The following is a 12,661-nucleotide window of genomic DNA, read 5'->3' on the forward strand; positions in this document are numbered from 1 at the left end:
CGTCAGCAGTGGCGGGTTGATGCCTAGCAACCTTCCGTAGGCATTTTGCATGACTCCATGTTTCTCCATTGCAAAATGATAATAATTCGTACCTGTCTCCAAGTGCTGTAAGGAGGAGCCAGGCGGTGACTCTGAAAGTTCGCAGCAGAAATTACTTAATTCGCACATCATTTAACGGACAATTAAGCTACTAGGCCCGCTATTACAGTGCCAGACGAGTTTCTCCCGCAGGTCGTGGCCTTCTGGACGTGTACTGAGGAGGGGGGAGGGGGCATAAATCTCGCCTCTGGGCTAGTCTCCCTCGGAACGCAGCGGGACGGCCTTATTAAAAATGGCGCCGGAGGCGTCGGAGGCGAGTGCGGCGGCGCGGACTCGGCGTGCCCTCTGACCTGCTGGCAGCGGGCGGGGAGGGGTGCCAGGCGCCGCCATATTGGCTGTTGTCCTGTGAGGGGAGCGGCGGCGGAGGCGGCGGCGGCGGCGGCGCGAGGGGAGCCAGCGAGCGGGGGAGCGGCGCGAGAGGCAGCATGACTCGGAGGCGGAGCAGGCCGAGCGGCGGCGCGGGCCGGCGGGAGCGGGCGCGGGCTGCGGGGCTGCAGAAGCCCCAGGCGCCCGAGCCGCAGCCGCCGCCAAGCCTGGAAGCGGGAGCGGGCGCAGGGCCCCCGGAGGTGCCTGCGGAGCCGGATCGCGACGGCCCCAAGGAGGAGGACGAGCCCAAGCTGGCTCCAGGCCCTCAGGTAGGAACGGGCAAGACGACTCCGACTGCTCGGTTGCTTACACCTCCCCGGAGCGGGAGCGGGAGTGGGGCGGGATTGGGCATGGACCATGCTGTCGGTCTGGGGCGAGACCCTAGTCCGGTGCAGAAGCTTCCAACCCCCTTGCCGGGAATGGAGGCTGGACCCCTCTCCAAAGCCAAAGCTCAGCCAACCCTCGTACGACCCTTCTAAAGCTACCCGTTCAAACCCCCCGCTCCGGAGCTAAATGTTCTGACCGTTCAGGGTCACCGGGACTGGCTTAGGTCCTGCGAGCAGGGGCTCGGTCTCTGCCCTCCCCTTCCCTTAGGACCCACCTGAAACCCCGGCCCCTAAAAGATCATCTCAGGGCGTGGGGACCAGCAAGGCTGCAGCGTCTGTGCGTCCCCCGCCCCCCAGCAGCTCCGCTGTCTGGAGCCACTACCCTCAACAGCTGTACCTCTGCATCTGCCTTCGGGGACCTCCCTCCCTCCCCAGCAGAACAGTTGGAGCAAAGAGCCAGGCTGCCCCAAAGACTGTTAAAACAACTTCACCAAGGAGGGAACCCTTGTTCTTTTCCCACCTCCTGTCCCATAAGGCGCCCCCCCACTCCCATCCCCTCCCCCCGCCAGTCCAACTAGTTTGGTGAATCCTGCAAATGTAAGAATATTCGGGAGGGTTCTCCAAAGCTTCCAGCTTGCCACCTGGAAGGTCACTTTCTTTTGGGCAAAAGAGAAAACTGGAGAGGTGGGGGGGTGGGGGGGAGGTGGTGGCGTGGGCCACAGTTGCTCAGGGAGGGTTGTGGCACCCGGGGCTGGGTGGCTTGCCCTAAGCTTGCTCTGACAAAAGAGTTTTGAGTTGGTTTTTTGGCTGAGCCTGCCGAGGAAGGCAGGCCCCTGCAGGAGTCTTGGAGGGTCGGATGCAGCGCCCGGATGAGGATGAGGCGTGGCGGAAGATGCGTTTGGCTCTGCAGACACTGCATCGGGCAGCAGGGGACTCTGGGAGGCTGGTGCAGCCTGAAGGCATGGCTCTTGACAGCCTTCTAGTAGAATCTCTGGAATTGTGCATGTGAGTGGGGTTGCCATTTGGGGTACCATTCCTGGAAAGCTTTCCCTGACCTCCCCAGTTATACCAAGTGCCCCCCCTCTGTGCCCACAACCCTCTTTGCTCACCTCTGGTGGCACCGCTCCTTCTGTGATGAAACTTGTTGATGTGTCTGTCCCAAGCAAGCACTGAATTGTAAACACATGGGACTCGGGGGGGTGCCATTTTTTTGTTCTTCCATGTCTATCCCAGGCTTTGCCCTTACACAATAGAACTAACTAGGTGAATGAGAGAGAATGAATCAGCCCGGACCTGTTCTTATTGTAACCCAGTTTTGATGCTGGTCTCCTTTGTGTCTTGTATCACGGTGAGATTTTTAATTAATGGGAACGTCACGGCTTCTGGACTGTCAGAAGCTAGCCCACGTGCTGCCTTGGAGAGTAGGCTGTCACAGGCTAGACTCCATCCTGCCGGCTCTAGCTTTCAACCAAAGATCGCTTCCCCATGCTAACCTATTTTGAGCCCCGCCAAGAGTGTTGTCATCTAGAGGAGAGCCATGGAGCGTCTGTTGTCCTCTTTCTTTCTCATTCAGACACACAGTACTTTAGGGTGCCTGTCACAGAAAATTTGGGCGGTGTATTAAGCATTCCGTTTTCTCAAAACACAAATTTTCCCCAAAATTAAAACCTTCATTAATTCCTCTGATCCCAGGTTTTTATAGATTCTTATCTACACTACTGCTTAACCTATGAATTCATTCCTTTATTCATGCGGGGCAGTTGGCATACCTTACTTCTAACCTTTCACCTCCTCTGTGCTTCTCCGCTGCACTTAGCACTAATATGATGCATTAACCACTGATACAGCTCTTCCTCTGCTTTTCCATATAAATTCTAGCGTAAGAGCCTGGTCACCACTATCACATCCCTGTTCCCAGTGATTAACAAACATTAGTAAACAACCTAGAAGACTTAACTGTAATTACCCTGTTTTTCAGATGGAGAAACAGAAACCCACAGCAACTAAATATTTAGAAAATGACTCCCACTTAAAGATATAAGGCAAAAAAAAAAAATCCAATCAAATAAAAATTCACTCTTCAATACTCCAGGGAACCAAAACATCAGCAAACTCTTCTCTGACTGTACCCCACTCTTTGCTGAGGGTAGGCATGAGATTCAGGATGCAGCCTTTTGTGTCCGGGTCAAAAGTACCTGGTGTCAGGCAGGTTAAGTTTGGTCATTGGTCTGTCATTGGTCAAGGCACTGTCATGCCTTTGGTTGGTAACTCCTCAGTTCTGTTTGGATGTAGAGTGGATAAGGAAGGTGACATTCAAAGTTAATGTATCCTGTGGAAGCAAGTCTGTGGGTGGCAAATAGACCACTTCCAGTCCATAGAGTTATTCTAAGGTCCCACGCTGATCCTCTGTTTTATTTTTGTTCTAAATCTTATTGTAAGCTGATATTTTGAAGCAGCTGTGTGGCAAGGTGTGGTAGTTTGTGCCTGTAGTTCTAGCAAGAGGGGCCTGAGGCGGGAGAGTAGCTTTGAATTCAAAGCTAGTCTGAGCTATATAACAAGTTGCAGGCCAGCCTAGTCTACATCGTCCATCACAATAACAATAGGAGAAAATGAAGTAAAAGACTTGTCATACTTGCATTTGTGCCTCTTAGAACCCTAAGCTCTTGGTGACTGAACCCACGTCTCTACAGCAGGCACTGTAGTCTGAACAACATGTGCTCCCCTTGGGTAGCTGTGCCCCAGCCTCCTGCGTCCCTCCAGACCTCCTGACTCATTCTCATAACCTGTACACTTCAGGGACAAGCCCGAAAGCCCTTTCAGTTGTTCTAGCCCTGGTCTATTCGCCGGAATTCCTCAACCCTCTTTTACTCCAAGATAAAGCTTAAGCAGGTACTGCCTTTTTAGCAAAGGGTGATAGGAAGGCAGAGGGCGGTTGACTTGCAAAACCTAAAAGCTGTCCAAGGAGGCACTGAGAAGTAGTTCACCGACTTGACTTCAGCTCCCCACTTCTCCTGCTTTGTGCCTTTCCCTGTTTGAGCCTCATCAGCAAGAGACTGTGAAGCAGCCTAGAATGCAGTCTCCTCTGGGTGGCAGGAGCTCTGAAGAGTGGCCAAAGCCAGCCTCACGTACTGCCTCTCCCAGCTGAGTTTACTCCCACACCGTTCTGGTAGCCTGTGTGCGCACTTAGCCCCTTGGGGGCTTGCTAAGGAAACTGGGTGGGTGGCAATGAGCTCATCCTATCCTCTCCCTCTCATCCCTCTCCATTATCTCCTGGGACAGTCCAGTTTAGTGTCAAGGGCCTCAGAGACCTGGCTCTTCCAATGCTGAGTAAGTCTGTTCCCCTGAGAAGCTGAGGTGATCAGTCAGTACCGTTATTGAAACCATTTCATTATGTTTAATTTGCTCAGCAAGCTTCAAAATGATCTCTGTAACCAGGGCCTTTGAGGTACACAGAAGGTCAAGGAAGTTCCTATCCTCAGAGACCTTCCCCTGCTGGCTCAGGCCTGCACCACTTTCATGGCCAGTGGGAGGAAATGGTACGAGAGGAGCAACCCCACCTAGAACCACCTAGTTCTTTTTTGTAAGCCAGAAAGACTTCAGTGCAAAAATGCCAATGACCTTTGAAGATAAAGACTTGCCCACTCAGTTAAAAAATTTAATTTCCTTTAAATGTCTCAGAGTAGCTTAATGTCTGATAATAGATGGATGATTACAATCAGAACACCTTCACTTAATGTAGCTAGGAATTTCTAGATCAGGACCTTTTTAATTAAATTACTTTAAGGGTATAGATTATGCATGATCTTTATTGCTCAATACATGGCTGTTAAGCACCTCACAGTGCTAGACTCACTGGTACTCATTCAAGCTAGCTACGACACATGTACTGTCACACCCAGTAGTTCCCTTGCCTAGCATTCGTTTGTTCTGCCAACACTAAGTGGCCCCACAATGCCAGGCCCTGGACTAGCTATAAAAGCAGAAGTGAATGAGTGAAACCTGGTTCCTAGCCTCGGAGAGCTAAGATTGTATGGCAAATCCTGCGTCCTCTTCAGTGGCCTTTGGAAGTGTTCTAGCACCCTTGGCTTGTTTACTTCTCTATAAAATAATGGTGAACCCAGGCTTTCTGGTTTAATGTTAAGGCCCAACAAGTCCTCCCTGCCAAGCACGCAGCACAAGTGTAGCTATAATTGTAGGTGCTTGCTGCTTGGGATGGTGGCCCAGGGGAAGCTGAGGCAGAAAAGCTTCTCAGAGCCTAGTCTTCATGGTTGGCAATTTCCAGAACGGAAGGTGGAGATCTAATGGTATCTAGAGCAGTGGCTCCTAGCCTTCCTAGCGCTGCAACCCTTTAGTACAGCTCCTCGTGTTGTGGTGACCCCCACCCATAAAAGTATTTTCATTGCTACTTCATAACTGTAATTTTGCTTCTATTATGAGTGGTAATATAAATATCTGGTATGCAGGATATCTGATAAGAGAGCCTGTGAGGGATGGAGAGATGGCTCAGAGGTTAAGAACGCTGCCTGCTCTTCCAAAGGTCCTGAGTTCAATTCCCAGCAACCACATGGTGCCTCACAATCATATGCAATGGGATCTGATACCCTCTTCTGGTCTGCAGGTGTACATGCAGGCAGAGCACTATATACGTAATAATAAATAAATCTTTAAAAGAGAGGGCGGGAGAGAAAGGGAGCTTGCACCTGTCAAAGGAAAGGGTCATCTGACCTTCCAAAGGGTCTTGACCCACAGATTGAGAACCGCTGCTCTGCAAGTGACCACTGCCTGCCTCATCTGGAGAGCAGGGAGAAGTCGGCTGATGTTCCAAGGCAATTGGTTTGGGCACTTGAGGAATGAGTGAACAACGTTAAGCAGGAAGGCACGCTTGGTGTGTTAGCCCTGTGTGGTACAAGGGCTGATGCAAGGAGGTGACGCTCAGGGAGAGGCAGCTGTGAATGCTCCCTCTGCTCCATGTCTTTTCACCCCAGCCTAACTAGTGGCCACCTCCTTTGTTCACTCCATCCCTGACCTGTCTATCCAGCCAGGGTTGGACCCACCCAGCATCCAGTTCTGGATTATTCTAGGAGATTCTAAGTGTGGCTGGATCTGGGAGCTGCTAAATGGAGGGAGCCCAGCATTGTGTTTTGTTTTGTTTTGTTTTAAGGGACTGGAGTTTTGAGGATGTAGCTCAATGGTAGAAAACTTATGTAAGGTGTAAGGCCTTGTGTTTGATCCCTAACATCACTTAAAAAACAAAAGTGGGCTGCAGAGTTGGCTGCAGGGTTAGGAGCGCTTGCTGCTCTTCCAAGTGATCTAGGTTCAGTTCCCAACACCCACATGTTACACTGTAACATCACTTCTAGGGGATCCAACACACACTTGGCCTCCATGGGCACCAGACATACATGTAGCACACAGACATACATATAGGCAAAACATTCATACACATACAATTTAAAAAACAAGCCAGGCCGGGTGTGGTGGCGCAAGCCTGTAATCCTAGCATTTGGGGAGGCCGAGACAGGCAGATCGCTGTGAGTTCGAGGCCAGCCTGGTCTACAAAGCAAGTCTAGGACAGTCAAGGCTACGCAGAGAAACCCTGTCTCAAAAAACAAACAAGTGGGGGGAGGGGGAAAACAAAACAAAACTCCACCTTCCTCCACTTTCCAGTTGACTAGTCAACTGCTAGTTTTTTGTTGTATATTACCCTATGTGCCTCTGCTGAGTGATTGGAATACAGAAACTCTTGGAACACTGTCTGTCTTTGGAAGTCCCATGATATTCTAGAGATAACAGATTTAAACTATTAAGATATGTGTGCTAGGGCAATGCATGATGGTGCACACCTGGAATTCTAGCAGAGGCGGGTGGGTCTCTGAGTTTGAGGTCAGCCAGGTCTACATAGTGAATTCCAGGCAGGCCGGGGCTATGTAAGAAGACTCTTTTAAAGATAGGAGATCACCTCTACTCTAGAGAAGTGTAGAGAGCATAGGGCAATCCAGAACAAAGCCCTGTTCATTCTGACGATGAACTTGGAGCATTTGACACCCAAGTTGAGTCTTTAGAAAAAAAGAGAAGAGGCAATGCCTTACACAACTGGGGACAGGGGTGTTTAATGGCCCTTTATGGACAGTAGGGACTAAGGAAAGGTGAACTTGTATCCTAGGAGGGGTCTGAGTTTGCACTGTTCATGTCATCCTTACCCTTGCACTTAGAAAGCCATTAGCTGAGTAGCAAGAGGAACATGCTGCGTTTCATAAACCGTCTGTCTCCCTTTATCCTCTACCCAAAGCTCTTGGCTCCCTTTTTTATTTTCCCCCATTAAAATGAAAGAAGTAGGTATTTCTATCCTGAAAAAGGGATGTGGGGAAACTAAGGCAGAAAGAAAGGGCCAGAGGAACTGCAAATGCTAGAGACCCTTGTAGGAAATGAGGGCCATGTTGTATAACTTGGGGGTGCAAAGATGCCTTGAAGGTCACTGTTTAGTCTTCTGTCCTATGCTTCAAGTAATAAAGTTGGTTTGGGCAAGCCTCACTTAGTAAGTTTCCCTGTCGTTTCTTCCAGGGCAGAAGAGGAAAGAAACTAACGGGTATTGAGCACCTACTGTGTGCCAGACCCAGGCCAGGTACTTTACATAATTTATTTCCTTCTGTCCTCACAACTCTGTGAAGTATGGTGTTATTCCCATTTCATAAATTGAGAAACGTGAGACCCAGAATTTGAGTAATGCTGAAAATGGCAGAACAAAGAATTGAACTTAGAACCATGTCTCCAACGTTCATGCTCTTTTCCCCGTGAGAGACCTGTCCTGGAGTTCAGGGTAGTAGAGCAGCAGCTGGCCCAAGGGCCTGGGTAAACGAGCAGCTTGAGCCTTCCTTTGGCTACTCCCTACTGAAGTATTTGAGTGCGTTGGAGTCTTGTGGGGTTATTAGTGTCAGACAGTCTTGCTACGCTGTCCCTCAGCTTACACAACCAAAGAAGGCTCTCTACCTACTGCCTAAGAGAATGAAACCGTTTTCAGCCTCCTGGAAGGGCCACACTTGAGTAAGAATTACAGTAAAAGTTCCAAGCCACTGAGCTGGGGCTGGTCAGCTCCTAGAGCCTTAACTGCAGCTCTGACTTCTAGCATTCTGATAGACTTAGTTCTGATTGCCTTCTCATCAGAGCCATGCCTTCAGCACAAAATGTCAGGAAAGGGACCTGTTTTGATGTTTTAAAAATATTCATGGTGTTAAGTAGCTGAGACACTGAGCCATAAGGGCTTTAAAATTCCATTTATTTAATGAATGCCTGCTATGTAACAGGCAGCAAGCCATACTTGGTTTCTGAGCATATGTAAATGATCAACAGCCATTCCATGCCCCAGAGGGCTCCACTCTGCCAGGAATATGGCACAGTGTGACAGGTGCTATACTGAAAGAATTGCTTAACTTAGCTTAGTACAAAAAGGTTCATTGACCTGTGGCTAGGATCTTATGGGATGCTAGGAATTTACCAAGGAGTTTCCAAGCGTGTAGCATGATGGTTGGCATAAGAAATTTTAGCTGCTATTGTCACCTACTTTGCCTTGGTGTCAAGGAAGCTCTTGAGTTTGGTATCTTGAGAGGATTATACTCTCAGGGACTATTTCAGAATAGGATTTGGAGCCTGTTGCAGGGCAGCTGGCTAGATACAGCATGTATCTTGGGAAATCTGGTACAAACAGCCATGAACTCTGGGGACTGAGAGGAATTCCTGGGAGAATGAGACTAGGCTAAACGTTGAAAATTCAGCCCGCTTCACAACAGATCTTGGCACCTGTCTAGTCTAGTGACCAGAGTTATTCTCTGACACTTGCCAACTGGATAGAAAGGCCTGCATGTCCCAAAGGCTATCCAGACACACCACAAGCCATATAATTGTTATAAGGATTATTGCCTAGCACATAGTAGGCCCTGGGTTTGATCTCCAGGATTGGAAAAAAAGACTAAGCATGCTTAACTTACCACAATAATGTAATTTCCAATTTTACTAAAAATAAATAGTTGGGTGCTGGTGAGATGGGCCAGCAGATAAAGGCACTTGCTGCTAAGCCTGATAACCTGAGCTCCATCCCTGGCATCCACGTGATGAAGGAGAGGAAGACTCCTGAAGTTGTCCTCTGATGTCCACATACAGAGTGCAAGTGCATGTGCCCCGTGCATGGATCATGTGCGCACACACACACACACACACACACACACACACACACACTAATACATGTGCTATTTTAAAAAATAATTATTCAAAACTAAAATAGAAACTGGTCCTGTTTTCAGTTTTGCAGATTTTTTAATAAAGGAAAGCTGGGGGAGGAGGCGCTATATAAGTGAGGGTCAGAGTTTGGACCCTCACCACTCAGGTAGAAAGCCCATGTGGTCATACACACCTGTAGCCCAGCACGGACCTACAGTGGCCCGTGTGAAGACAAGAGGACTGCTGAGGCTCTAGACAAGGTTCATGGGAGACCCCAACCTCAAGGAGCTAAGGCATGCCTCTGCATGCGGTTCTGGGTGCAGGCGCTGTGTGCACGTGTTTACATACACCCTGAGTAGCCTGCACAAAGCCTTGAGTTCACTGTTAAGTCCTTGTATTCATTTCACGTTAAAAAATTCATTGTCTAAGCCAGCAGTGGTGGCGCACATCTTTAATCCCAGCACAAGGGACCAGGACAGCCAAGGCTACACAGAGAAACCCTGTCTTGAAAAAAAAAAATTCATTGTCTGACCCTAGCACAGTTATGCACATCTTTAATCCTAGAGGTAGACGGATCTCTGAGTTCAAGGCCAGCCTGGTCTACCTAGTTAGTGAGTCCCACGCCAGCAAAAGCTATGTAGCAAACCCTGCCTCCAAACAAAAGCAAAAAAACCCCAAAACCCAAAAAAACTGTTGTGCAGCTATCACTCCAGATAGATTCTTGACCAATGTATAATAATGTGAAATCATGCTTTCATTATTTGTAAATGGATTTCATTTATCATGCCAAAAATAACATTTGTTAATAACACACTGATTTCCTCAGACACTAAAGCTTATGGTAAGTGATACAAGCGTTCCAAATTTTTAAGTTTTGTTTTCGTTTCTTGAGATAGATTCACACTCTGTAGCGTAGACTGGCCACAAACTCCTGCTGATTCTCCTGTCTCAGCTTCTTAAAGTGCTGGGATTAGAGGTATGAGCCACCATGCCCTACTCTCAAATTTGAATTTTTGATTGAAAGTTTGAATTTTTATTATTGGCCACAAATACTTGGCTGTTTTTCTTGAAGTAATGGGCGTGTTCTGTTTGCTTGTTTGTTTGTTTGTTTGTTTGTTTATTTATTTGAGAAAATGTCTGTTAATACTCATGTCTGGATAACAGAGACATTCTTTTAAGGTAAAACTGGTATTGCATGAAGAAAAAAGAACTTTCCCTTTGATCTGTTCATCCAGGAACATTAGTTACTTTAACTTAATGCTTCTTGGACCAAGCAGAAGTAGCTGTGCTAGTAAGGGAGCAAAGACCCTGAATTCAGTGGCCATTCCCAGCGTCCTGGACCTGGGCTTTCCCCTGCCTGGAGATGTGCACACTACAGCATGGGCTCCACACCAGCAAGCCCACTCTACAGAGACTCTGGTATCTCTTTCTCCCTTCCTTCTTTCCTTCCTTTTTTTTTTTATTTTTCTTTTTCTTTCTTTCTTTTTTCTTTGGTTTTTCAGAGACAGGGTTTCTCTGTGTAGCCTTGGCTGTCCTGGACTCGCTTTGTAGACCAGCCTGGCCTTGAGCTCACACCTATCTGCCTGCCTCTGCCTCCTGAGTGCTGGGATTAAAGGTGTGCGCCACCACACCCGGCTGAGACTCTGTGGTTTCACTTGAAGAGGGTAGCAATTATCTTGAAGTCTTTTTGGCAAAATAGAAAATCAGCAGAGCCACTAGAAATTTTTCTTCATGTTTTGCTTAAGACTAAACCTATCCTCCAGAGGCTCTGGAGTCTAATCTCAGGTGAGTGGGACCAATTAGCTGCTGCCAGGGACTCTGGGTGTAAGAATTAGTTCCATGAACCTCTGTGAAGAAAACAATACTGGGGGTTTTCTTTCATTCACTTGATGACCATGTTTTTGTTGAGGAATAACAATAAAGCTTTGAGAACAGCAAGTTGAAAGCCTGGGTTTACCTATTCTGGGCGTAAGGGACCAACCATGTTTGCCAGAATTTGAAAAATAACAGGAGATTTCAGTCAGAAGGAACCCTTAGTCAAGAGCTTTTCTCAGCCATAGCATTGATTAGAAGGAATTGTAACATCTGGGAACGTTAGGATTCTCATCACCTTTAACAGCTTGGTGGTAAAGATCGTACTGCCAAGGCTAGTAACTTTAGCTGGATTTCTGGACCTATACAATAGAAAAAGAATTTGCTTCTGAAAGTTGTTCTCTGACCTTCACCCATGTGCCATTGTGTGCATGTACACACACATGCATGCATGTACTAAATGTAATTTCAAATTTAAAGTTGGAAAGTTGGCTTAGTGGTTATGAGCATGTACTGCTCTTGCAAAGGACCTGAGTACCCATGTTGGGGTTGCTCACAACTGCCTATAACTTACACTCAATACCTCTGGCTTCCGAAAGCATCTGTAAACACACATACATATAATTAAAATTTTTTAATATTTTCAAAAATAAATGAAACTGTCAAGAGATAGTCAGATATGGTGGCACACCTGTAGCCTAGTACTCAGGAGGCTGGGGCAAGAAGACTGCGAGTTGAGCGGCAGCCTGCGCCGGGCAGTGATGACCCCGCGCTGCCCCTGCCTTTTCTTTTCTTTGTTTTTGTTTTTGTTTTTCTTTTTTGTTTTCGAGACAGGGTTTCGCTTTGTAGCCTTGGCTTTCCTAGACCCACTTTGTAGACCAGGCTGGCCTCACACTCACAGCGATCCACCTGCCTCTGCCTCCCAAGTGCTGAGATTAAAGGCATGCACCACCATGCCCAGCCTTTGTTTTGATTTTCCAACACAGGGTTTCTCTGTGTAGCTAGTGTAGCTCTGGCTGTCCTGGAACTAACTGTAGACCAGGCTAGCCACCAACTTAGAGATTCATCTGCCTCTGCCTGCAGAGTGCTGGGATTAAAGATATGTCCTACCACTGCCCCACCCCTCACCCCTGGCTATAAGACTGTTTCTTAAAAGAAGAAATAGAAAATCTCCTAGCCCCATGGTACATTGTATCCAGAGAAAGTCACCAGAGCCTAGGGCTTTGGGGTTGGCCCTTCCAAACTGCATGGTCTTGAAAGCAGGATGTAAGTGTGCTAAAGAGAGCACTGAGGACAGCTAGTCCCCAGTGTAGACTTGTTAGGAACAAAATAGCCAAAGGGCCTAGTTTATAAATTAAGTGCCAACTGTCTTTATCCCTTTTGCTAAGTGTTTTTCCTACTGTTATTTAGACCTTTGGGCAACTCTGTGCAATGCACACAGTGTCTGTGCTTCAGCGAAAGCTTAATTAACGTTCCATGTCTGTTTTGTCCTTTATCAGGAAAGACAGCCTGCCCTATAGAGTGACTCTCATTAATGGTTAGTTCATTTAATTTATGGCCTCACTTAGCTCTCGAGTCACATTATTTCCTTGGCTTGGAGCATCTTATTGTAATCCTTGAAGACTGCAGTCTCTCATCTTTCCATGTTTGAAGTTGGAGCCATACAGGTGGAGGGGTGGGGTAGAGAGGTGAGGACCTGTTCTAAGGGAAGCAGTACTTTCAAGGATGGTCTCACCAAGCTCCCTGACAGCTATCATGGTGTGAGGATGCTTCACAAATCTGATGAGTTAGCCTTGAACCAGGCTCGACTGCGCTGCGAGTTTGCACCCAATAGAAAGCACAAGATT

The 12,661-nt window shown here is 47.7% G+C and overlaps 1 protein-coding gene across 2 annotated transcripts in view; it reads left to right on the forward strand.

The window, feature by feature from the left end:
- The first annotated feature begins 411 nt into the window (after nucleotides 1–411).
- Nucleotides 412–12,661, forward strand: part of FAM193B (family with sequence similarity 193 member B) — a 33,552-nt gene continuing 21,302 nt past the window's right edge. Inside the window, exon 1 of one of the 2 annotated variants that reach the window (XM_084795764.1) lies at nucleotides 412–734. In XM_084795764.1, the coding sequence (XP_084651890.1) occupies nucleotides 525–734 (210 nt within the window). In that variant the 5' untranslated portion in view covers nucleotides 412–524. The remainder of the gene's footprint in view (nucleotides 735–12,661) is intronic. The other variant, XM_084795765.1, reaches the window with a different exon arrangement.

This window comes from Acomys minous (genome assembly GCF_964271855.1).
Source record: "Acomys minous genome assembly, chromosome: 9".
NCBI lineage: Eukaryota > Metazoa > Chordata > Mammalia > Rodentia > Muridae > Acomys > Acomys minous.